This window comes from Prinia subflava, chromosome Z (genome assembly GCF_021018805.1).
Source record: "Prinia subflava isolate CZ2003 ecotype Zambia chromosome Z, Cam_Psub_1.2, whole genome shotgun sequence".
Taxonomy (NCBI): Eukaryota; Metazoa; Chordata; class Aves; order Passeriformes; family Cisticolidae; genus Prinia; species Prinia subflava.
This window is the reverse complement of record NC_086283.1, coordinates 56,456,676-56,480,864: the sequence shown is the minus strand read 5'-3', so window position 1 is coordinate 56,480,864 and position 24,189 is coordinate 56,456,676. Positions and strand designations below refer to the sequence as shown.

Here is a 24,189-nt window from a genome sequence, read left to right as displayed (position 1 = left end):
AGCTCAGCAAGACGCACACCAAACAACTCTAACAGCTGCTGCACCCTGGGGATCCTCAGCACTCTCAAGGCAGAGCTGATCTGGGGCAGGATACTCTGACAGCCTCAATCTTTGAGTTTTGGCAGCAGTTCACAGGTTTGTCCAGCCTCAGCTGAAGAACAGCAGCTTGGCAGATGGCTCCCCAGTACCCTGGGGACCCACCCACAAAATCTTACTCTGCAGACACTACTCCCTCCCTCCTTTTCTTGGGTTCCCTTCATGAGGCCACTACATTGTGCTATCTCTAAATTATCTTTAAATCAGCACTCAGCAGTACCCCAGCCTCTTGCTGTCTCACAAGACCCTTGCAAGCAAACAGAGGTTCTCCAAAGAAACACATGCCTGAGAAAAATCACTCCAGCTCTCAAGTCTGCCAGCCTGTCTCTCCATGAAGCAGGGATGGTTTCAAGCAATCAGCCATTGTGCATGCACAAAGACAGTTTATCAGCCACGGTCCAAGCACCCTTACTTAGCCCTGGTGGCCTTGTGCAGCGTACAACTTGTGCTGCCTAAACACTGAATCTTCCAGCACTTGTCTCAGAACACAGGCATGGAGACGAGTGCCTGCAGAGATGCTCCATGTCACTCCCACAGAGAGCCTGCCTCTTCAGCCCACAGGGATCAAACCCCAAACCATCTCTTATATCAAAGCTGCAAAATCAATTGCCAGACTTCCCCGGTGCGATGGGCAAGAACAGAAGGGCCTGTGTTGGTATGGAGGCAGGGAGAGGAGATACTCTGAACAACATCCATGACTTTCAGCTATGCACCTTGACAACAGTAAAGAAGGATTTGCTGAAAAAAAAAAGCTGCTAGCAAGTTCATTAAGATCCTCACTGCTCTTTTCCTTCTCACTTTGACAGCATGAGATCAAATTGAAAATTGGAAATAGTAAATCAAACAATCCATTTAAGCACAAATAGCACAAGAGAACCACTTTCACACAGGTCAGTTGTGCAAGAATTTTCTGTGTGGATTAAGAAGTCCTAGTTTTTTTGTTTCCAAACTTGTTTCAAGTTTTGAAAACAACAGCATGTAAGCTTCTTGGATTTTTTTTAACATCCCCACTTACCACAAAGGATATTCTTACAATCCCAAATGAACCATGGCTCTAACAGAAAGGGACCATTTGCACAGGGTCTCCAACATGATTAACATCACCTCTCTCCCATCAACAGTGTGCCCCAAAACCAACTCTGTCTGTGTAAATTAACAGAGCTAGCACAGATTCACTGAGAGCATTTCATGTGCTGAAACACATCAACTAAGGATATGACTGATGAAAAAGCATTTGGAGTAGAAAGAGGCTTCTTTCTACTAGCTAAACCAGAAAGGCTTGGATGACTCTCAGCAGTCTACTACAATGCTTCAAACACTGGGTGTGCAACCTCCAGTTCCCTTACAAATACTACATTTGACTTTCTGTGTTAATAGTCCTATGCACAGTCAGAATGAAAGTGTGACTGAAGCTACAAAACGAATAGTACTTCCAGTTGCCTACTACACACCAAATCACTTCAATAACATATACACGTAGCTTTGCCTGACAAATACACTAACTGGACCCTGTGGGAGCCAGGTAATTGATTCTTATAGCACGGAAATACTCACCTATATGGGAGTGAGCAACTTCAGTGGGTTTGTGTAAAGTTCAGACTCATTACAACTGTATGTTTATGTTCCTATCGAGAAGTGTAGCTCTTGCTCCCGGGCGCAAGGATGAAGACAGCACCTCAATTGCACAGGACTATGCTTGCGCAGTTTAAAATTTCTACAGTTTTACACTTTTGGTGAAATCATCTCAACCTCACTCTTTCCCTGAAAGTGCAATGCTACTACTCAGCCAAACGCTGAATTTTTCTGACAACGTCTTGTTTAATTCAAGAATTTGGCTAGATTAAGAGAGCTTGTCAGTGCAGCAACAGTGCTGATGTGTTACACAGACAAGTTACGTGGAGATACAAGCAAGATGAACTGCACGACACACAAGCTCGGGGTCCCAGCCCTGAGCGCCGCTTCCTCGCTGCAGCTGGTGTCTCTCGGGATCTAGCAGTTACGTGCACAGGAGTGGGCTCTGAGCTTATTCCCTTAGGGAACGGTGAAAAGGAATAAAAAAAAAAAAAAAAGAGGGGAAAAGGAAAACAATACAAGGAAAGAGGAAAAAGGATAAGGGAAGAAGGCAGAAGGAAAAGAGAAAGGGCAACAAAAAGAAAACAGAAAGAAAACAGAAAGAAAAAGAAAGAGGGGAGGGAAAGGAAAATGAAAAAATGCAAAAGTAAATGGGAAAAGTGCCTCCGGCTGAGCGCAACCCCCTCACCCGCACGGGCACACACCGCCCCTTACCGCACCGCCGGCTCCCTCCATCTCCCATCGCCGGCCGCGGCGGACCGCAGCCGCCCTCCCGCCGGGCCGCGCCGAGCCCGGCCGCGCCGAGCCGCGCTGTGCCGTGCCGGGCCGGGCCGTGGTGCCCCCCGGCCCGCAGCGGAGCCGGAGAGCGCGGCGGCCCCAGCGCGGTGGGCGCGGAGCGGCGCGGGCCGGGCGGCGGGGCCGGGCCGGACCCGGCGGGGCGGGGCGGCGGCCGGGAGGGGAGGGCAGGGGAGGCGGGGGCGGGGGTCGGCGCGCTGAAGGGGAGGGGAGGGGAGCGGAGTGCACCACGTGCTCCGTGAAAAGATTAAAAAAAAAAAGAAAAAAAAAAAAGAAAAAAAGAAAGTGGGGGGGGTGGGGAAGGGGATTTCAGGATTAGCAAAGCAATAGAGTGAAAAGCACAACCTAGACCGCGTGCCCGCAGCAGCAGCGCTGGGCAGGAACATGTCCAAAGCCCGCGGGGGCTGGGACATGCCGTACTCTGCTCTTAAATCCCCTCAGTGCGGCTCGCAGTTGTTGGGGAGAAAAAAAAGAAAAAAAAAAAATTAGCAGAAGCCTTTTTTAGAAAAGACTTCAAAAAGCCCTGGGGCTTTCCCTCGCAGTCCGACTTCAAAAAGCAGAAGAGCGCAGATGTCTTCGGAGTAACCCCATCTGAACACTCGAAACTGCTTTTCCACTTTCCTGTTTTTTCACAGTTCGCTGGAAGCGAACTTGCATCGTTAGGGTTTAAAGCACTCAACCACATCATTAGAATTTCTCTAAATAGGACCTCTGAGCCTTGTTCTTTTAAGAAAAAAAAATGGGGTTTCCCCGTCAAAAGCTGTGCCTTAGAAAATACCCCCAAATCTCATTAGCCCAGTTAGATGAGTTAACTGCACAAGTAGCTGGCAGACTGCATAAAGAGGGATGTCACTTTCTGTAAGTTCAGTATATCTATGTTTTGTTCAGTGGCAGCTGAAACTTCTTTAGTTTTAACCAATCAAACTTGAGGATAGGCTTTCTGGAACAATCTCTGAGGGCCAGTAGTCACTGAACGCACTTTAAGTTTGCTTCATTCTAAGCATGGCTAGAAAAAAACCCTCTGTGTTAGGTGGTAGGCAAGGTTGTTGTCTAATGCTGTGCTCTTCTGAAAGGTTTTGGACAGTGCTAGTGGTAGAAGTGCATCACCATGAAGTCATTGACATAAGTCCCACTCCCAGACAGAGCACCTCTGTGGCTGAGGAGACAGCCTAGCCCTGCCTTGTTCCCCACTAGCTTCACAGCTCAGTGCCAGAGCCACCCTTCCTGCCAGCACTGGGCGATCTCAGCTTTTCTTCAGCCCCATGGGGAAAAAAAAAAATCTATTTCCGGCAGGATAAAAGTATATCCAGGCATAATGTTTGAAGCACCCTAAAGCTTTCCCTGTTTGGCAATAAAGACAGGGTAGCCACCACCACCATCTCTGGGCTCTTCCAGCTTGTCTGGGGGCTCCATCCAGCAGTACCTTCCCACGGTCTTCCCAATAGGGCTGTGGCATGCAGAGTTCACACTGCTTCTCCTAGACTGAACTCACTATTTCTCACCACTTCCAGCTCCAAACAGTTGTTGTTTACCCAAACAGTAGTGCTCCTGCTTTACGCCCACATCACCCAGCAGCAGACTACACACCTCTGTCATCTGGGTGCCAGTGGTGTACGCTGTATTTCAGAAAGCATTCTGCTCTCTCCCTACAACTCCCCCTCTCCCGATCCTAATCGTCTAGCCTACTCCCCAGCACCATAGGCTGCCTTTAACCATCCATCGCAGGAGCAGCACAGGATCTGTCCCTTGCCCTGCACAGCAGCACTCCCTTGAAATATCTGGCACGGGTCCCGAGGAGGTCCCTGTGCCCATCATCTGTGGCTGAATTGCACTGGCGGGGCTGGGTGATGTGCTGAAGGGCTTCGTCCCTCTGCCCCAGGGCTTTATCCCATCTGTCAGACACCCTGGGGGCCCCGGGAGCCGGTGTGGGGGCCCAGGCTTTGGATTTCCCATCTGCGCCACATCTGAAATGTTTAATGCAGCAGAAAAAGAAACCACCCAGAGCCTGAATCTCCGGGGAGTTGATGCACTCTGCCTGCTTCTTCTCTGACAGGCTGAGGTCATGCAACTGCAGGCCAGGAGGCGGCTGGGAGCAAAAGCAGGGCTGGAGTGAGGGGCTGGTAATACCCTTGCAAGGTACATCCCCCTGCCCTAGGCACCTAGGTGGCTGATGCAGTCACTGCACTTCAGTTTGGTGCTTTTCCCCCCTCTATTTGTGTTGAGAAAAAATTGACCTTTTCTCTCTGATCCAGGCATTTAGCCTGAGTCACCAAGACATCTAGGCTGCCAAGAATATGCTCTGTGCCGAAGGACTGGGAAAGGAGAGCATTTGCCAGCCTGGGGCAGGATGGTCTTGCAAGCCACTGCTATGTTGCATCTAGCTCTTGGTTAGCTTCTCTGGAAAGGCGGGTGATGGAATCCTGAAATCGGCACAAACTGGTGTTTCTGACACCACTGATCATTGTTTTCTGCAGAAGGGCCCTATTAAATCCTAAAAGATTTCTGTGGATGAGCAATCAGCAGAAAAATGTGATGGGGTTAGTACATTTATGAAGGAAATCCATATTTTTTGTCCAAACACTTGATATAAATTTCCAGGTAGTTATATTAAAAAAAATAAAAGTCACAAAAAGCTGACACAAAACCTGCAGCTTACTAAGTAGTTATGAGCTAGATATCACAGTTAGAGAGCACTCTTAATTGTTAAATAATTCAGTTGTGAGCATACAGCATGTATTTTTACACAACCTAAATAGAAATTTAAAAAACCTCAAAAACTCAGAAGATAGCAAACAGTCAAGTCCAGCCTGTGCAGTGGCTAAGCTGGTCTGAGTTCCCCAGCCATGGGCAGTGATGGGGAGCAGGGAGCCAACACTTGCAGGGGTGCAGGCTGAGATTGAGCAGGGCACAGGAAATGGGAGACAGCCTCAGAAAGCTGGTGGGTGCAGCAGACAGAAGTGTGAAAGCTCCTTGAGGGACAGCTGGATCCCACAGCTTGGATAAGGGGGATTTGTGTGAGACATAGCCAAACTGCAAAGGCAGTTGCTGGGGGTATTTGGGGGAGTGGAGCATTGCAAGGCCAAGAGTGCTCTAGTAATGCTGTCAGCTGAGATCGCCCAGGTCACAGTATTGAAAATATCAAGTATGGGTATGCCACTTAGGAAAATTGGTACGCAGGGCAAAAAAGTAGCTATGGTGGACTGCTTGTTTGCAAAGAGCCTTGAGTAGAAACCAAGAGGTCAATAAACAGGCAAATGGGTAAGACAGGCAATGTCAAGGGCTGCCAAGGTGTGCTTGTCAAGCAAGTTCACACTTGACCACCAGGGTGGGAGCAGGGCAGCAAACCAAACCTGTTTTTCTGACTATAACCCATGGGTCAAACCTGCTTCTGGTCACAACACAGGGGTCATAGGGTGCTTTCTGTCATCGGCAGGGCAGCGCCTAGGTGGATGCGTGGATTGTGCATTGCTCTATCAGTGCCTATTCCAGCCAGATGGTACCAGTCTCTTCCTGCCACTTCCTAAGACAAACTTCATTGTCTGGATCAAAAATTCACAGCTGAAAATAACCCTACCTCACTATACCACCCCATAATGAAGAAATAAAGTAAGAAGGAAATATTTTTAAAGTAGTGTATTAAAATCAGTGTTCTGCAAAGAGTAACCAATGCATAAACCCTGTAAGTTTTTGCCAATAAAATTGCTGTCTTGCTCATTATTTTCTTCTCACAGGGCAGTAGTACAGGAAGCTCACTTTCAAATAACCTTTCCTCATTCAAAAGGCAGAAAATCACAAGTAAGCAGTCATCCAGGTACTCACCAGAAAATTTGTCAGGACATTGCATTTCAAATCAAAGAGACTCTCTTTTGGCTTGAGGGAGAAGAAGGCTAGTAATATAAAAAAATAATACCACTAAAAAAGCCTAACCAGAAACACCACTATCTATAGATGGAAAGACCGAGTTAATAATTTACTGGATTTTCCTTGTGTGTCTGGATTTTCTGGACACAGCTGGGAAAACATTTTTTTTCTGTTTTACTCAGAGTAATATAATCACCATCACAACCATTTTTTTTCCGATTTAAGGGTGGAAAAGAAAATGCAACAGCACAAGGGGAACAACAAACTTGGAGGTGAGGTGCAGAGTAAGAATAACTGTGCATGTGTAAAGATGGTCATCTTCCTATGATTTCTTTAAAAGGGTCAGGTATAAATCATTGTAGTACGGCCCAGAGTGATAGCTACAGCATGGAATGGGCCAGTGAACACACTGGCTAGTTAGACAGCTTCACTCTGAGAAGGTGTATGCTGCAAGCCACAACAGTATCACCATTCTTCGCTTGGCTTTTTCCTCACAGGTTGTCAGGTTTGTTTGGCCTCATACTCAGAGCTCCTGGAAACTTCCCTTTTATGGGTTAACTGACTCTTGTCCTGCTCCTTCACTCATGGACAATTCTCTGGAGTCTTGCTATGGCCAGGAAACAATCCAGAGATTTCACTTCACTCCCTTCTCCATCTGACATGTTCATTGGGAGGAAAGGAAATTACCAATATTCCTTGCCCAGGGAGCCCTGCAACTGGCCAGAATTAGACCATTTGATGGGAAATCTCAAATTTGTTATTCTGTCCATCAGAGTGTGGGGATCTCCAACTTTATATTTATTTCCAAAACCAGGGACATCATATCACCAGTATGTCCCCCTCTGTGTGAGTCTTTACAAATCTCCTTATTAGCCCAAATCAAACTGAAGAACACAGAAAATCCTGCTGAATATCCCTGCTTTGAAAGGTTCCTGGTTACTTCATGGGTCTCTGTAGTCATGTCCTCTCCTAATCTTAACCCTTATTCTTCCCCATGTCTAGCAAATCTGTCACTTTGGCCTTCTCTTTAGAAAGGGCTGCAGGGTCCTGAAATCAACTCACGTGTAATGGGTGCAACCTTCTAAACAGGCTGCCATCCCCTCCCCAACAAGCAGCCACAGCTCCTGGATGTTTGTGGAACTGATGAGCCCACAGCAGACAGGTTATTAAACCTTTTCTTTGCCAACTCCCTACAAAAGTGGCAGCCCAATGCAGCAATCATGGTGTAACCTAAGGGCCCTACTAAATGTTTTCCAGAGTGAAGACCATGAGGAAAGGTTCCAACCAGATTGATGCTGGCCGTGTTCTTCTCAAGCATCTCCAAAAGTGACAGAGAAATAGCTAGTTGTTCCTAGGCTACCAAGCCCTAGCAAGTCTTGCTCCTGCTGCTCCCTAGCACTAAGGGTACAACCGAGCCTTCTCACTGGATGGGGGAAAGCTCTCCATACTGCTCCTGACAGGCAAGCAAGAGGCCAGGTCTAGGAATTCAGGATACTCCAGCAAGGGGAACACCAACAGTGGAAGCAGGGAAAAGGAAATTTCAACCAGTTCCCAGGAGCTCAGTGTTGTTTCTCTGTCTGGATCTTTGCCACGTTAGATCATTAGATGGAGGTTTTTAGGGATCAAATCACCAAGACTCTTTCCCTTCCCCCAACTTGCCACATAAAGGATAAAGAACAGAATCGTATTTTGGTTTCTTTGCAATGTCATCCAAATGGCAAAGATAGATCTGGCCTTGGGAGAATATGAGGGAAGGGTTGTTTCACTGTGTTATGGTTTAAGCCCAGATAGAAATTAGGCACCATGCAGCTGCTCATTCAGCCTCCTCCCCTCTCTTCCTTCACCCCTGTGGAATGGGAAGAAGAATCAAAGTAAAGCCTGTATGTTGAGATAAGAAAAGTTTAATAGCGAATATAAAGTAAAATAAAATAATAATGTTAAGTAATAACAATGATAATAAAAAAGAAACAAGTAATGTACAATGCAATTGCTCACCACCCACTGACTGAGCCAGACCTCCCCTTCCTGAAACCATATCATCTGCCCTTCCAGCTAACTCCCCCTATTTCATGTACCATGCATGACGTTCTGTGTGTGGAACATCCCTTTGGTCAGTTCGGGTCACTTTCTTCTGTGTACCATCTCCCTGGCAGGGCACGAGACAAGGGAAAAATAGTCTTTGACTAAGGATAACCACAACTAATACCAAACCATCAGTGTGTTATCGACACCATTCTCACACTGAAGCAAAAAACAGCCTTGTAACAGCTACTGAGAAGAAATTAGCTTTGCCCTATCTTGACAAGGACACACTGCCTTGTACAACAGAGCATGCATCACACCAGCATCATCAGCCCCACAAGTCAATCTGGCATGCACATCTCCAGCTCCTTCCCAGAGGATACAGTGCCTAATAGAAAAGCAAGGGAATCATATAAGGAAAGAGATACCTTTCTTTCTCAGGCTGAAGCACTGAACTTAGGTTCATTTGTTGAATCACATTATCAAAGGCCATCTCAAAATAAGTGAAATACCTCTGCCTAGGCATGGCTACTCTTAGGAGTCTTCCACTTAGAGCCCCATCTGCCCTACACTCACTGATTCCCTCTGCCATCCCTACTTTGTGCCTGCATTTGATAACCAGATGGATTCATTAGCAAAGGAGCACATCTAGACTATCAGCCACAAGAAAAAAAGAATGTTTTGCAGAAATGACAGCAGTGGTGTTCAAAAGTGCATTCAAACATACAGGTAGAGATACTGTAATTGAGCAGAAGAGAAATGGTCCAGGTGGTCTTTTACCCCGCTAAACAATACAAAGATTCTACAGATTCTTTCTATGGAAGCCTTAGCCAGTCTCACAGAAATCTTTCTGGTCTTGATCAAAGACTAGAAGGAGATGCCAAATACTGTAACTGTACGGTATGCTATCATCAAGGGAAGCATACATTTCAAGCCAAGATATGGTGGCTTTGTGGTTTTGGTTTCCTTAGACCCTAGCATATTCCTGTTGAGTCTCTTTACAGTTTTCCCTTTTTTCATGAGTGTCTTCTTTATCCTGCTACAGAGGGTTCAGAGGACTGAGGCTCCAGATATAAAGCCAGTGAGACATGAGGGGAAAAGAACATTTATTCAATGGCCCTTTTTTTTGGTAGGGTAGAGATCAACTTTTACAGGACTATCAGCACCTGGAAAACCAAGTCAGGGAAGGACTGCTGCAGCTGCAATTGTGGGTCGCACTGACATGCAACAAGCAGCCTTCGGAGCTGGGCAAACATAAAGCATAACACCCCACTCTCCTCCCCAAAATGAGATAATTATGGCCTATAACTCTGGCATGTTCATACAGCAGCCTCTGGCTGAAATGCTCCAGTCAAAACACAAACAACATCGCTCTGAAGAGAAGTACTAACAAGATCACTTCCTCTGCTTAAACAAATCTGCACAGAGCTCGAAACAGATGGGCACATCCACGACCCTCCCCAGCTCTGTCCAGGCAGCAAGCACGCATCAGTCACAAATGACAGGTGGAAAGTTAAATGGGGACAAGCCCATTTCACTGGGACAGAGTGAGCAGATTATTATTGGCTTTGGTCAGAACTGCGAGGCCTCAGCTGGCAGATCTCTCAGCAGATTTTCTAAACAAAGGAAAACACCATTCATTCCCACAGCAGAGGACAGGAGCCAAAACTGAAAAAGACTGAGACAGAAGTATCATGTGCCAGCCAGAGTGTGACACCAGAGACAGCCACTCTTGTGGTGCAGCACCATGGTAACAGCCATGGTCTGCTGTGCAGTGGGCTGTATCACCAAGCATGGGGGAGTATGGTGTTTTCTTCTCCTGTGGCTGGTTTCTTGGGACAGCCTCCCACAAAGGGCTGCTGCACAGCGTACTGGGCTAATATCAGCCTGGAAGGGTTCATATGAAGGGATGGAAAGCCTTAGAAGAGCAACAGCCCTGAGGTCCCTGAGAGGACAGAGCAAGAAGGAAGTCATAGTTTTGCATCAAGAGACAGGGAGCATATGCCTGAATATGTGGATGGAAAACTGGCTACTGGGGAAGACTCGCATCCTCTCTTCTCATGTAAATCTTCTACAATTTCTTGCTCTACCCCAAAGTCAGACACCAGACCTCCTTTCAAACTTTTCATCTCTGTCTGTTCCCTCTCCAAAAATCAATGTCAGCATGAATCCTCTAAATGTCCACTGTCTCCTGTACCACTTCATTTCCTCACAACCAAACTCCACCTCTTGCTCCTTACAGCTCTGGCTTCCCACAGCACTCAAACCCATACCCCAACACTGGAGCTCTCAGTCCTCCTGCTCTCCTGCTCTGTAGTGCTGCTGCCCTGTTGGTGAGGAATCCAGCCTTACTGCCATACATCCCAACACTCACGCTCCCTTATCTCATCAGCAATCTTTTATCTTATTAATATTGCTCTTTCCCCTGCTAATTGTTAATTACCACCCTGCCCATGGCCTGGAGCCAACATTTCATCAATGAGATGGGGGCATAAATTTGGCATTTCATATTTCTTGAAGAAGCAGGAAAGATGTAGGAAGTGCCTACCTGCCCCACTCTCATTCATTCCTACCATTTTGCAGTTGTGCCAAATGCCACATTTAACCAGGCACACTCTTTGCAGACAGAATGCAGATGGTGTAGCCAAGGAGCATAATTTTGCATTTCAACTTTTTTTTTCTACCTTTTTTCCCCTCAAAGTAATTGCTGTTATCACCTTTGCTCCCTCTACTCTTTGCCTCAGCCTTACTCTTCCATCAGCAACTGGGTAAAGCAGCTCTCACCTGTCCTGTGCTACAGCCCGCAGCACTAGTTTTCACCATTGCATAGATCTTCCTCTGCACCTCAGATGCCTGTACTAAAAGCCAGAGGAGCTGCTATACAGCACCTATCTCTTCCTTCCCCTTGTTTCCAGAAAATCCTCACCAGGAATGCAGAAGGCATGAAATGGACAATGCAATACTCTAGCATGGAGATTCAATTTTCTCCAAAGCAGGTTTTATCTGAACAATTGAGGGTGTTGGGGGGCCTTGCCTGTCATTTATCAGTCCCTGTCACTCACCACAACCATGTGGATCCAGCACCTACAAGTGGAACAGATGTACTCCTCCTGACTTCCTCAAATCCAAAAATCGATATTTATTTTGTTTCCAAAAGCTTGATTTGTTTTTCATCCACTGGTGTATTGACTTCTTACAATTCCATCAAGCCAGCTTTAGAACTCCCTAATTCTCTCAAGATCAAATCCAACTCAAAAATCAGCCCAAGGAAAAAAACTAAGTTCCACAAGTATATGTCCAATACTTCACAATTTTTTTTAATTATGTATTTTTAATTACAATGCTAGATTTTGATAGCCAGGTCCAGAAGCAACATGCTGTTTTCTTCCCTTTCCTTGATGTCAGAAATAGTCTCTGCTGGCTTGAAAAACTTGTTGGATTCCTGTTTTCTGAGAGAAGCAGAAGATGAACAAGTATGTATGGTGAGGAAGTGATAACTATCTGAGACAGTTGTGGAAGATACAAGCTTCATTCAAAGCCTTCTGGAATTGGTAGAAAGCTATCACTGCCTGCCTCGGCCTTTGTAGTCTCTCTTGGCTCTTCCCAAACTTTGGATTTTCAATGGCTGTCTTAAAAGTAAATTTTTAGTCTGATTCCAATCCTGCTGAGCATATTCAACCTGCACTGCCTTAAGTACCACTGGCAAACAGTCTGCTGTGCTCAGGATACGGCTTTGTGCAAGTGTTTTCAAGTGCAGGACAAGCAATTTTAATTATAGTTTTTCATACTGATAGGCTTGTCTGAAGTCCAGGTTGCACACTCATGAATTAATCTTCCCATACCACTCGTCAAAAATGCAAGCCCTAGCAATCTGACTTCTCAGATGAAACAACCAAGGTAGAGAAGTCAAATGACCTGATCAAACCACAGATGCAAGGGAGTGTTACACTCAGTCTGAAAAGGCTGCTCTTTGCATGGCAATGAACCAAATGTCTCTCAGCTGGACACCCTCAGTCCCTACTAAACACATGGCTCAGTCCCACTGCAGGTAGCCACATACATGAAATTAGACACATACACCACTACTTTATAAATCCAGGACCTAAAGATCTTAGATTTACATTCAGATTTTTAGCTGGTCAAGAACTGTGTTGAATGAATCTAGTACATTTGAAGTGACCACAAAACAGCCAGCCAGCCCAGTTGCCTCAGGAGTGAGCTCTGTGCAATGAGACGTCAAGAAGGGCCTGAATTTCCACAAATTGCTTGGGCTTGTTGGAACTGGATGGAGAAAGAAGAGAATGATATTCCTGAGGCACTCCAGTTTGTCCTTCCATCCCCCTTCTTGAATGGGGAAAACCTTTCAATCAATGAGCTTAGATTAATAAACCTCACTCACATCTTGGATTTGAGTTTGGGAGGATTTTCTGAATTGGATGGAAGATTTTTGCCTCTCTTTGCAGGTCAGTATTTGTAAATGTGTTAGTGTCTCCCTTGATACCAAGAGATCACTGTTTTCTGTAGGTAAAATATAAAGGCTCAGCTTTTCCAAATAACTCATCCAGCAGTTCTTTAGACATACCTATGAAAAGTAAACGGTTTTGCACTGGATATTAACAAAAGCCAAGAATACAATGGAAAATTCTTCTATTTCCCATTATGGGAATGTGATTATTGCTAAAGTAACTTACTTAAACAATGGCTTTGATCTCTAAAGAAAACAAATAGTGCAGGCTTATGATGACACACAACTATCAAATCATTTGGCAGCATGACAGGAATCCTTTTTGCATTTCCTGCATTCTCCATGCATTTCCGCAGGGAATGCATTTTTTAAATGGAACGTGTACATCACGAAGGTAATTTTTGTATTGAGGCTATGGACCTCAAGCCATACAGCTGCACTTGATGCAGCCTAAGGATTTGCAAGTATCTTACCAAGGGTTTCTTCTGGATATGAAACATTAAAATATATGGAAAAACTCATTGTGCTACATGCACTGAGGTAACCTGGCAAAAAAAGGTTGTCAAAAGTCTTTGATACTCTTTAGGAAGCTCTATTCGAAATTAAAAAAGCCAAAAGATCTCTGGGATCCAAGCACTACTTTACAAGACTTGGCAGGATTTGGGCATCGAGTCCAACATTTCAACTATCCAAAGTATGTGGCTGTAGATCCAGTAGAGAAAGGTAGTGGAAGTGAATAGAGGTATGCAATCTGCCTTACACAGTCGTGGGTTTTCTGATAGCTCAGAGCCCATAGAAGGTCAGACAGATTTTAGTATACACACCACACAACTCCACCTACAACTAATGGATCTGAAGCCACCGAGATCTTCTCTAAGACAAGACATATCACCAGTCAAAAACTCCCTTTATGGACTGGAATCATCTTATGGATATGGCACTATGTATTTCAAATGGTATTGCAGTCATAGACTGGACAATTATGGGGAAAACTTGTATGCTTGGAGTGCATTGGAGGATGAAAGCCATCCTGAAAAGGAGCACAGTGGAATTCTTTCAAAGACTAGAGCATGTTGCAGTAAATAAGGTACAGTACTGACCACTCAAAACTATTAATGTAAGTACTGTGTACCCCAAGAGAGAGAACAAAATGTGGAGAATGCTTGCTAGCATTGCTCCTTACCCAAAAAGTTCACAGTTCAATCTAAGTGATATTTTTCTAGAAGTCGACGGTCAACTTCTAAAATGTCAATAAATCACATGTCAAGGAAGCTAATAAAGGTGCCTTGGAAGGAAATACTTGGTAATGAGGTTCTGTGGTTGCCCTCTTGCCGTATCCTGATACCCACTGCCTTAGTTTCTCCCTCTAGTCCCAAAAGAAGGCAACATCACAGATGGGACCAACCTCAGTCCTTCTGTATTCAGTCCTGCCCTTCAGCTACAAGGGTGTCTTCATCTCGTTTGCCCACAGCCTGCTGAAGCTGTACTGAGAGCACTGATGAACCCTGAACCACAATCCAGCCTGAACAGGGAATTTATGTTTATCAAAGATACAAAAACCCCAAATACTATAAATATTAAAATATAAACATATTCATATAGTGTGTCTTCCCTCAAGGAGTCTGCTGGATTTGTCCTCCATGGTTTTTGTGGTTCAGGCTTTCTCTTGAGTCCCTAACTTGACCAACACACAGGCAGCAACAATTTGATTAAACATTTCTTGTTTTAGCTGGGTTTTCTAAGAAAACAAAAGCTGATGGTGTTATGCAACCTGTTATCTGTTCATCTGTCTGCTTCCCATAGCATCTTTGGAAATGGTTAGCTAATTTTAAACAAATGTAGGACAGAGGTCTCAGGGACAATTAATTTAATGGAAATCAGCGTTTTATTTATGCTTGTTCCAAGGCAAAGACAGGGAGAAGTACATCTCTTTGGGCAGCAGTCAGCATTGGCCAGAGATTCACCCATCTAGGCATTTTTGTCCCTGCCAGAGGTATCCAGAAGGACACAAATGGGAGACGGGAAATACTGACAAAAGTGCAAGAGATATTCCCAAAATACTGAATCCGTAGGAAGAGAGACTTCACAAAATATGTAATTTTTGTTACTATTGGCAGATGTTCTTGAGATACATGTGCCCTGCCAGCAGGCAAACAAGGCCATAGTTTGGTGATTCAACACTAACAACACAACTGGTCCCTTCAAATCCTGCCAGCTCTAACTAGAGGATTCCTTCATTCTCTTTGCCAGCAGAGGGAAGAGTTCCTGGTTACCACAGGGCAGCTCTTTGGTGAACACCCAAGTTGCTGCCCTAACATCACAGACAGAGAAAGAAAAATTAAAAGATCAGTAGAACTGAGTTATGGCACAACATTCACCCTTTTTCACCCTTCCCTGAGTCTGCATCAATCCCAGCAAGAAATTCGTCACAGCATATAGAGGGCAGAGCTGCATTGCAATGTTAACTCTTGAAGCATCCTTGATTGTTTTGGTAGTCACTCAAAATGCAAAAGGTTCAGAGAAAAAGTACTGCCTCGCGGCAGTAGCTGCCTGTTATCAAACCACTGTAAAAATCTTTAGGTATAAATGCAAGTTACTTTCTCGTAGAAATTGACATTATCTTAGACAAGATATATGAGGGAAACCTGGAAAGTCAAGTCGTTCAAAAATGTCATAACTTTCTTTAGCCAGGAAAGCAAAGGCTACAAGAAATTAAGCATTACAGGTCTTAGGATGATTAGCAGGGATAGTAACACATGGGTAAACTTAGCATTTGGTCAAAGTGCTGACCAAGGTTTTACAAAATGGTATTTTTGCCCCCAGACTGTCAAATAATGCCTCAGAGTAGGGGGCAGAGGTAGGGGCCTAGATGCAGACTGAGAGGCATCTTTAGATTGTTTTCCCATTGCCCTTGCATACTGCATGGGCCATGTACATCTTATGGACTGTTACTCTGTAGACCATATTTCACACGATAAAGATGCTAATCTAGCCCATACCAGCTGTGTGAATGCATCATGCCATTTTAACCATCCCTATTATTTTTGGGCCTGGATATCCTTCTTTCTCACATGTAATCTTTTCAAATGTGTCACTATCTTAACAAGTGGAAAACATCTAATCTAAATTTCCCTTCCTGTAATTTCAGCCAGCTGCGTTTATCTTATCCAGCAGAGAGAAGAGATTATACCTTTCTCTCCTGAAGCACTCCTGTAATTACATGAACAAGGATCATATGACCCCCAAGTTACCTCTTCTCTAAATTAAAACAACCCTGGCTTTTGTTCAGCATTCCTTCTAAGTCCTGCTGCCTGTGTAACTTGTTTGTATTGAGACAGGCCTAGCAGCCAGATAAAACAAAAATGCAACAACCTACCTTCTCATTAGACCTGAGCAGGGATTACTGAAGCTACGAAGTGTGAAGAAAATGTTCCAGGCTTGTAAACAATAAATTTTTGGGACACAGAGCTAGAAATACCTAGATTCAAACTCAGGTTCAGCTGCTGCCTGTCTGATCCTGGGCAAATTGAATCCAAATTCATAGGTCCTTCACTTGACAGACAGGTTTAGAAATAACAACCCGCTTTACTGAGCAAAGGATGGCCAAAGTAATTTAAAGCTGAAAATTGAGCAGATGTTGTAAATTCTGGTGGAAGAGCTCACTGTTATGAGTCTTCCAGATGGCCAGGTGTCCTCTTTTAGAAGTAATTTTTTTTTTCCTAAAATATTCCAAGTGTTTTTAAAAATATCAAAGTTCTTCAAGAGGACTGCATCAAACTGTTGGGATATCTGTAGCTTCCAAGAAAACATGGGGAAGTTCAGGACTCCAGAATACCCTTGGGAGCCTCCTGGGTAAGTATTGATATTTGAAGCTCTCCAAGTGAATGATTAAACCAATTTGCCTAACGTTGCTGTGACCCATGAGTTTCCCAATATCAAGCCATCCAAGCCTACTGGGAGGATTCTCTCTATAATAGGTGTATTCCTTCCTGCAAGTTGATTACAAGTAGCAGAATACTTTGCAGTGTGGGCTGGTTTTATTCTTGTTTCATTGTAGAAGAGATCTATGTGGAACCACTAAAAACACTTACTGATGACACTTTTTCTCCAGACTGAAACTTTCCATAAAGTCACCTTCCCTTAGCTGTGTTAGCTGAGAGACTCTGTATCAAAGCTTCATACATGTTTCCTAACCTAAAACAAGAAGGATTTGATTTGTTCTGGATTTAATACATTAAATTATAAGAGACATCTCTCTTCAGAAGCATTCACAAGAGAACACCATTTCAGAGCATTTTTTGAAACAGTATGGGCATATTAAAAGGTTCCAACTTCGTTTAACTCTTTTTTGAAAGAATATGTCCCACATGAGTTGATGTAAGCAAACAAAAAGAAGTCTGTATTTTTTTGTAAAAGGGGGTGTGCACTGATGTAAATTAACAGTCCCCAGGTTGAGTCAAGCCCACTTGCAAACATTCTTCACATTGCACATCCACTCACTGCACTATAGCCACTCACTGCACTATAGCCACTCCTGTGTGAAAGCAGGAGTGCTGAGGTTTAATCTCACAACTCCTCTGCTTAATACCACTCTAGGGACTGCTTTGAGGATCATGGTGGCAGAACTTGTCTGTTCTGCTCCCTGTCTCCATCCTCCTAGCCCACTGGGTTATTTAACTGAGCTGTACCCAACTCAGCATGTTTAACCTGTGTTAAACATAGCTCACTCGCAAGCAGATGAAGTAGTTCAGCCTTCAGCACTGCTCATTGCACAAGCATCCAGATCAGAAGGACAGAGAGAGGGCTGGCACCATGCTGGACAAATGCTAAGGTAGCTGACATGTATGGCTACAAATCTGCCGTGTGTGATTAGCACCAACCTGCAGCTCATTACCCTAAAGAAAGATCAGTAGTGCCTCCTGAATTTTAGCAAGAGACATTGTATAGCAGGGAGTCTCTCATCTTGCAATACCAAGAAAAGCAAGTTTTTTAAGGCTTGAGGGAAGAGCAACCAAGGCAGAAACAGACTCCTATTATCAGTGCTCATTTCAATGCAACTTCAGGCAAAGGAAGTCTTGAAAGAGGTTACTTACTGAGAGTGGAAGAAGGAATAACTTTTCCAGGCAAGTGGGACAAGGCTGTTTTTCTAGAAGAAAGAGATATTTATCTAAGCAATGCATCAATAATTAGGAGAGGTGAGCTCCTGGAGTCATTAAGCCTTGCTTAGAAATCTCACTTACTATTTTTGGCTTTTCATTTTTAAAAAATCCTCTAGGACTTTATCCCAAACTCAGGAGCTAAATTAGGACAGAGGAGCTTGCTCATTACAAAAGAGCAACATGGCTTGCTGCCTCTAACCCTAAGGCCAAGTACAGCCACCAGGGAGTTCCTTTCATTAACACAGGCATTGGGACTTTTGCTGCAGGCTGAATGGGTCAGTGTCATGAGTAGTATTACTGGTATTACAGTGGGTCACTCATAAAGAGATAAAGAACAAAATACCTAGAAATGAGATGCTTACACACTTGTTATGCCTGCAAAGGACTCTGTCTTCTCTCCACCTATAGGCTGGGCCTGGCATGACACTGCAAGGTAAGATGGAGACTTTCCTGGTCAGCTGCCTGACACTGGACTCTCTCTTCCTATACAAAAATTTGAGGCAAGGGGTATTTTGTCACCTCTATGACATAAGGTCTCTGAAAGATTAGGAGGTTGGGAGGCATAATATTATTCCTCAGCTGAAACCACTCAGGATTTCTCCAAGTTAAATATGGCCAGGTCTCTGGCTGGCTCATATTTCTGTCCTCTGTAGAAGACAGAAAACATGAGACCAAGGAATGGTGGGGTGGCCCTGAAATAATGATCCGTGCTACGTGGCTTTACCCACTTTCATACAAGAGATGTTAGAGCCTGACATAAAACAATATTTAGCTCCTGTTTTACACTCAATTATCTTCAAGAAAACATGAGTTCACAATGATTTCCAGGTGTAGAAAGATAAATTACCTGTTGGTAGAACTGCCTTGTTAAGGTTTAAAGCTTAACATGCTTCAGTAATTTTAGAGCTAGTGGGAGGTTAACAAAGCTTGGGGAGAAGGATGTACTGCTGATAGTGGAGAAAAACAAAGCAGAATTTATGTGCCACAAGGACTTTTGGCACAACTCCTATGATAAGGAAGAAAGTAATAAAGCAAACACAGCAACTGTGCTGAGACCAGCTCCAACTGGGTAAAAAGTAATTCTGGCACAGGGACACAGGGACCACTGACTCACAGCCCACCAACTAAAGGAACCTACTGACTCAAAAGAAAAGAAATCTGCACTAGTGTAAACTAATTATTATGACAAGAGAGATTATAATTTAACAAGTAGAAGGTATAATACTAATTATTAAGAGAACTGTGTAACTTGTAGGCAATGAACTGTGATTTCTTTGTTTGCTGAAATAAATTTTACACAGCTGATGTAAAATTTTGATGACTGGGGAGCCAGCTTTTTGTGGGTAACAACCTAGCTCATACTTTGCACAAACTAGAAGAAAGAAACAGAAATACCATGTCTCAGTGTGTACGTCAGAGCAGCATTTGAGACAAGAAGAATACAAGTGCAACTTTGGCTAAATCCTAGAGAAAATCTCACTCTCTACTTCCAGAAGAAAGCTTGTCATACAGATAAAGGAGAAGCAAGTTAGAGAAGCCTGTAGAGAGTTTTAACTAAGGAGAGATGATCTGGGTGATTTATCAGCTTCATTTAAGGTCTTAATTTTATTAGGGAAAATGTCAATTGAGGTAGTTAGTACCGGTGAAATAAAAAGTCACCCCAATTAGGTCTTCCTCATATAAGCCTCTCATGTTGAATCCTTTCAGTGCTCTTTGTAGCAAAGGCCTCCCAGTTCTCAGCTGCATCGTGCTTTAAATATCTACAGTGTGAGAAGCTACCTTATGTCACCCCATCTGTGAAGACATGCAAGCACAGCATTCAGTTTTTTCCCAATTAACTAAAAATGGATTTACTAAAAGGAATATTTCACTCTCAGCTTTTAAAAATATCATTTGCAAAGCCTGAGTAGATATTCTGAAAGAAACAACTGCAATTAGAGTGGTCAAGTAACAAGTATAAGCAATTAATACCATTTTTAAATATTGTAGTATTTTTGACCTGTTGACAGGGAAGAGCTTTTTTTAAATATATATAATTCAGAAGTTTTGAATAAAACCATTTGTACAAAAACAAATGGAGGATTTCAGTGTATGTGTTAACATGTCCTTCTTCTGGAACCACTAAGGGTATAAGAAACAGGCCTTCTAAAAAAAGAACAGGGAACAGTTATAAATGTTTTCTTTTCAGCTTAATTCAAATGGACATAGTGGCTTGCTACCAGTTTGTGCTACAGCTACTTGAAAGATGAGCAGAGAGCATATTAATACAGCAGAATTTATCTCCCCCGAGATTTGATATAAGCATTGACACAAAGTGTCATGATGACAAACGTCAGAATTAAGTGTTCTAAAAAACCCAAGCAGTATGAAGCAGCTCCCTAATTCCCTTCCACGTAGCCATAAGCACCTGCTCTGCCCTTTTTCTTCCAACTGTGCAGCTCTGGAAAACATCTCTCAGCCAGTCCAAGAGAGCTGATGGGCTCTATGCTGGTGTGGTCAGGGACTGTGTCTAACCTCAACACATATTTGGGTGTGGAGTGGATAGATCCAGTGGGAACAACACAGATCTGCTTCTCAAGAGACAAAGTACTACATTGTTGTCCTGCTGCCTTCTCCAGCAAAACAAAAGCATGGAACCAATTTTTTCTGTGCTCATTCACTGCCTAGTAGAGCACCTGCTTAAGACTCTGGTTCAACCATGTCTTCAGGCCCTAGGTACAAAGAACACTAAGGTGACTCTTACCCCTGTTAAACACAAAGATGACATTGTTTCTCTCAGGCATTCTAATCAGTTCTACACCATAAATATTTATACACAATACAGATTGTTTTAACGAGATGAGGAATGCACACTGGCTAGGAAAAACAGGGAAGAAAATACCAAGTTTGCTAAGTTGTTATCCAGATTTTCATATGGAACAGCTGAGAGAATGGAAACCAGAGGGTATTTACATGTTCTGGCCTACTGGGAACATACCAAGAGGCTGCATTACATTCAGGAATGTTGCCTTGTGTGCATAGCAGGAAACCACTTGTTGCTTGCTCACACAGCAGCAGACTGAGAGAGAGGAAGGGAAGCACTCAGTATGAGAGATCTGTGAAAACCTAACAGCAAAAAGCCAATGTCTAACAAACTAAACAAGCTTGTTGCACACCTTTCTCAAGCCTACAAACAGCACAGAACTATGTAATGGAGAACCTACAGCTAGTGAAAGAAAATGCACAGTGCTTTATACCCTCCCATACTTTTAAAAACCACCTTTCTGAGAAAGGAATTCAATCCGAAAGATTTATGGATAAATAGAAGGGAAATGTCCTTTTTTTATCACTCATTCAATAGCAAACTGGAAGTTGTGATTTGCTGGAAGCAAATGGAAACCTCCCTCTAGCTAAGGAACAGGTACTGTGCTTTCCCATTTTCCAAAATTCTGAGTTACTTTGTGTTTAAGCAAACATCACAAAGGAAGCTTAAGCTACTTTTGAAAGCATTGAACATTTTGGTACCTTTTATCCATTACCACCATCTTACATGGAATATAACCCCATAACCCCCACCCAGACCTCCATGCCCCCATTTCCAAGACACATACAGATAAGATTAAAAGTGTTTCCTGTTCACTGGGAAAATGAGCATAGATGAAAATGTTTCATTCAAGGATTACAACATGCACAAATCACCTTCTTGCATTTTGTCTCCATGGAGCTGTGGTTTCCAATAGAAAGAAAACTTTTAAATAAACCTCTTCTACTTGGGCAGCTCTGTCAATAACTATTACATAAATGGAACATAGCACATGATTCATTAATTCAGTACCAAACTAAAAATGTGCCATCAAAATCAGGATACTATTCAGTATGAGTTCTTCCAGAAGATCAATACTGTCATTCCCAGATGCTCAGTACCAGCTGTGAGTTGTCTGTGAAGCACAGCTCCTGTTCACTATTCTGTGTATTGGTAAACAGCCCGAGTGGCTGACAGGAGTTGGAGCTACAATCCTCTCTCTTCACTACTGTCTCTGCCACATCCACATAGAAAGACAGAGATACCCATGGACTTCTAGAAGAATATGAATAAGAAAATACCAGGAAGTATAGCAACCCAAATTCCAGGCAAAATCGCAGAGCTGAAAGAACTGTCTTCTCAACAAACTTTATCCTAGTCACTTATGTGACTGCAGTTTTCTCAGATCTACTTGCTGTGCAAAATAATTTGCTGACTTGTTTCAGGGGATTATTTCAGGCCTCCACTGAATTCCAGTGCAGTTTTGTACATTTTAACTCTGCACTGTTGTGAATGGTTATGCTCAAGTATGAAAATCGTGATCACTTTTGTATTCCCTGACTACACAAAAATAAATTAAAAAATCAAAGCTTCTTCTTGGCTATTCAGGTTAGCGAGAACAAAACCTGCTTTTTATCACTACTCACTTCAAATCATGGCTTGTGTGAACTTTAATGATGAGAAAGCAAACACAGAAAATGTTCAGTGTTAGAAATGTGAAGGGATATTCCACTACAACATGGTTATGAAGAGCATTACTTCAACCATACATGAGATAAACAATGGAGAAGTTTAAATATTTTGGAATTTGCCATCTCATTCTTTGTCTTTAACTGTAACATGATTTGTTCGTAAGTGAAAAATAAAACTTCCATTTAAACCAATGTTAAACCAATTTTAAACTGGCAGCAACTGCGTCAGTAATTGCACTTCATGTCATTCTGTGATTATGTGATTCTGCTGTAGAAACTCTGAGACTTATTTCATGCCATATTGCAAAAACATCTAACAAATGTAACTGCTTGCAAAATAACATGTAACATATACACAATGTAGGTGCTTCATTCTTTCCACAATACTCTTCCAATATGTTGGAACAACTTCTTCTATCTTATTTTAATGTAGACAATCCTTCTTCCTGAATTTGTCTTTAACAAAATAAAAAAATTGTTTATTGTGAGAAAAAGCATGAAAGTTCCATAGGCATGAATTCATAATTGCTCTTATCACATTTAATTCCATGCAGTGATCCTCCAAATCAATTATTTGATGTAGGGGAAGGAATGTGCTGCCCCCTGTTAAGAGGAATCATAAAAGATGCCTTGTAAATTTAAGTAGTCTTCCATAAAGCATCCTTTGCTAGGAGCTGTTTTGTCTCCCAAGGTAAAACTCTAGATTGCACTGATACAAGAAGAAAGCTTATTTTTATATTCATCTTAGTCAGCATTTGACCCTGCGAAGACATAGTCTCAGCCATCACAAAATCTCACCCTTGGTAACTATGTGGTTGCAAGAAGTATGCAGCTGGGCCCAGAGCTGTAACGGGGCTGAGGGTTCCTGGTGCTGTGCACTGCTGGCACCTCTGGTTTCACCCAGAAGAACACCACAGAAGAGTGCCATGCGATTTTCTTACGGAGGAGAACTGCTGATGAAGGAATTGTATCTGCACAATTTGGAGTTTGATTCTGCAAAAGAGGATCAGTGTGATCAGTTTGAAGTTTAAACCTGGGGTGTGGGTGATTTTATTGAGTGATTTGTCCCAGGACAGACTGTGAGGAACAAAATCCCAGGTCTCCTCATGCAGTTAGGATACTTTTTATTGTATTCAGGTGCATGGGCAGAGGTACAAATACCACATTTCACGCACCGATGCCAGGTAATTTAAATTAGCAATTCTCAGCTGTTGACCCTAGTAACAGCTAAGGTAAGAGTTAATTTCTTCTCAGTAGGTATTACAGGGCTTGTTTTGGATTTGGAGTAAGAATGTTGTTGATGGTTTGGTATTCTGCCAAGTCGTATTTGTCCAGGACTTTTTTTTTCCCCTCCCTTGCTCCAGGGAGGCGGTGCGCAAATGAAAGTGGGAGGGAGCATGGCCGGGACAGGTGACCGGAGCCGACCAAGGGGATGCTCCACACACAAACGTCATGCCCGGTGTTTGAACTGGGGGGAGGTAACCTGGAAGGGTGGATGAGCTGGTTTCGGGAAGGGGGGTCTGGCCCAGTCCGTGGGTAGCGAGCAACTGCATTGTTGCGCTTCTTGTTGCTTCGGTGATTAAACTCTTCTTAGTCAACGTACAACTTTTAATTCGATTCTCCTCCGCATTCCACCGATGTGAGGGGATAAGAAAAGGAGGCGCGAGAAGAAGTTTATCGGCGGCCTGCTTCATCTCCAGCCGAGCTTAACACCACAACAGCCCTCCCTTCCCCATGGCGGCCCGG

General features: G+C 43.4%; 1 protein-coding gene across 3 annotated transcripts in view; it reads right to left on the bottom strand.

Moving 5' to 3' along the window:
- The window catches only part of LOC134563821 (PH and SEC7 domain-containing protein 3-like), a 109,982-nt gene extending 107,411 nt beyond the window's left edge, over nucleotides 1–2,571 (bottom strand). For all 3 annotated transcript variants that reach the window (XM_063422132.1, XM_063422134.1, XM_063422135.1), the window contains exon 1: nucleotides 2,383–2,571. In XM_063422132.1, the coding sequence (XP_063278202.1) occupies nucleotides 2,383–2,403 (21 nt within the window). In that variant the 5' untranslated portion in view covers nucleotides 2,404–2,571. The remainder of the gene's footprint in view (nucleotides 1–2,382) is intronic.
- Between the last annotated feature and the right edge of the window lie 21,618 nt (nucleotides 2,572–24,189).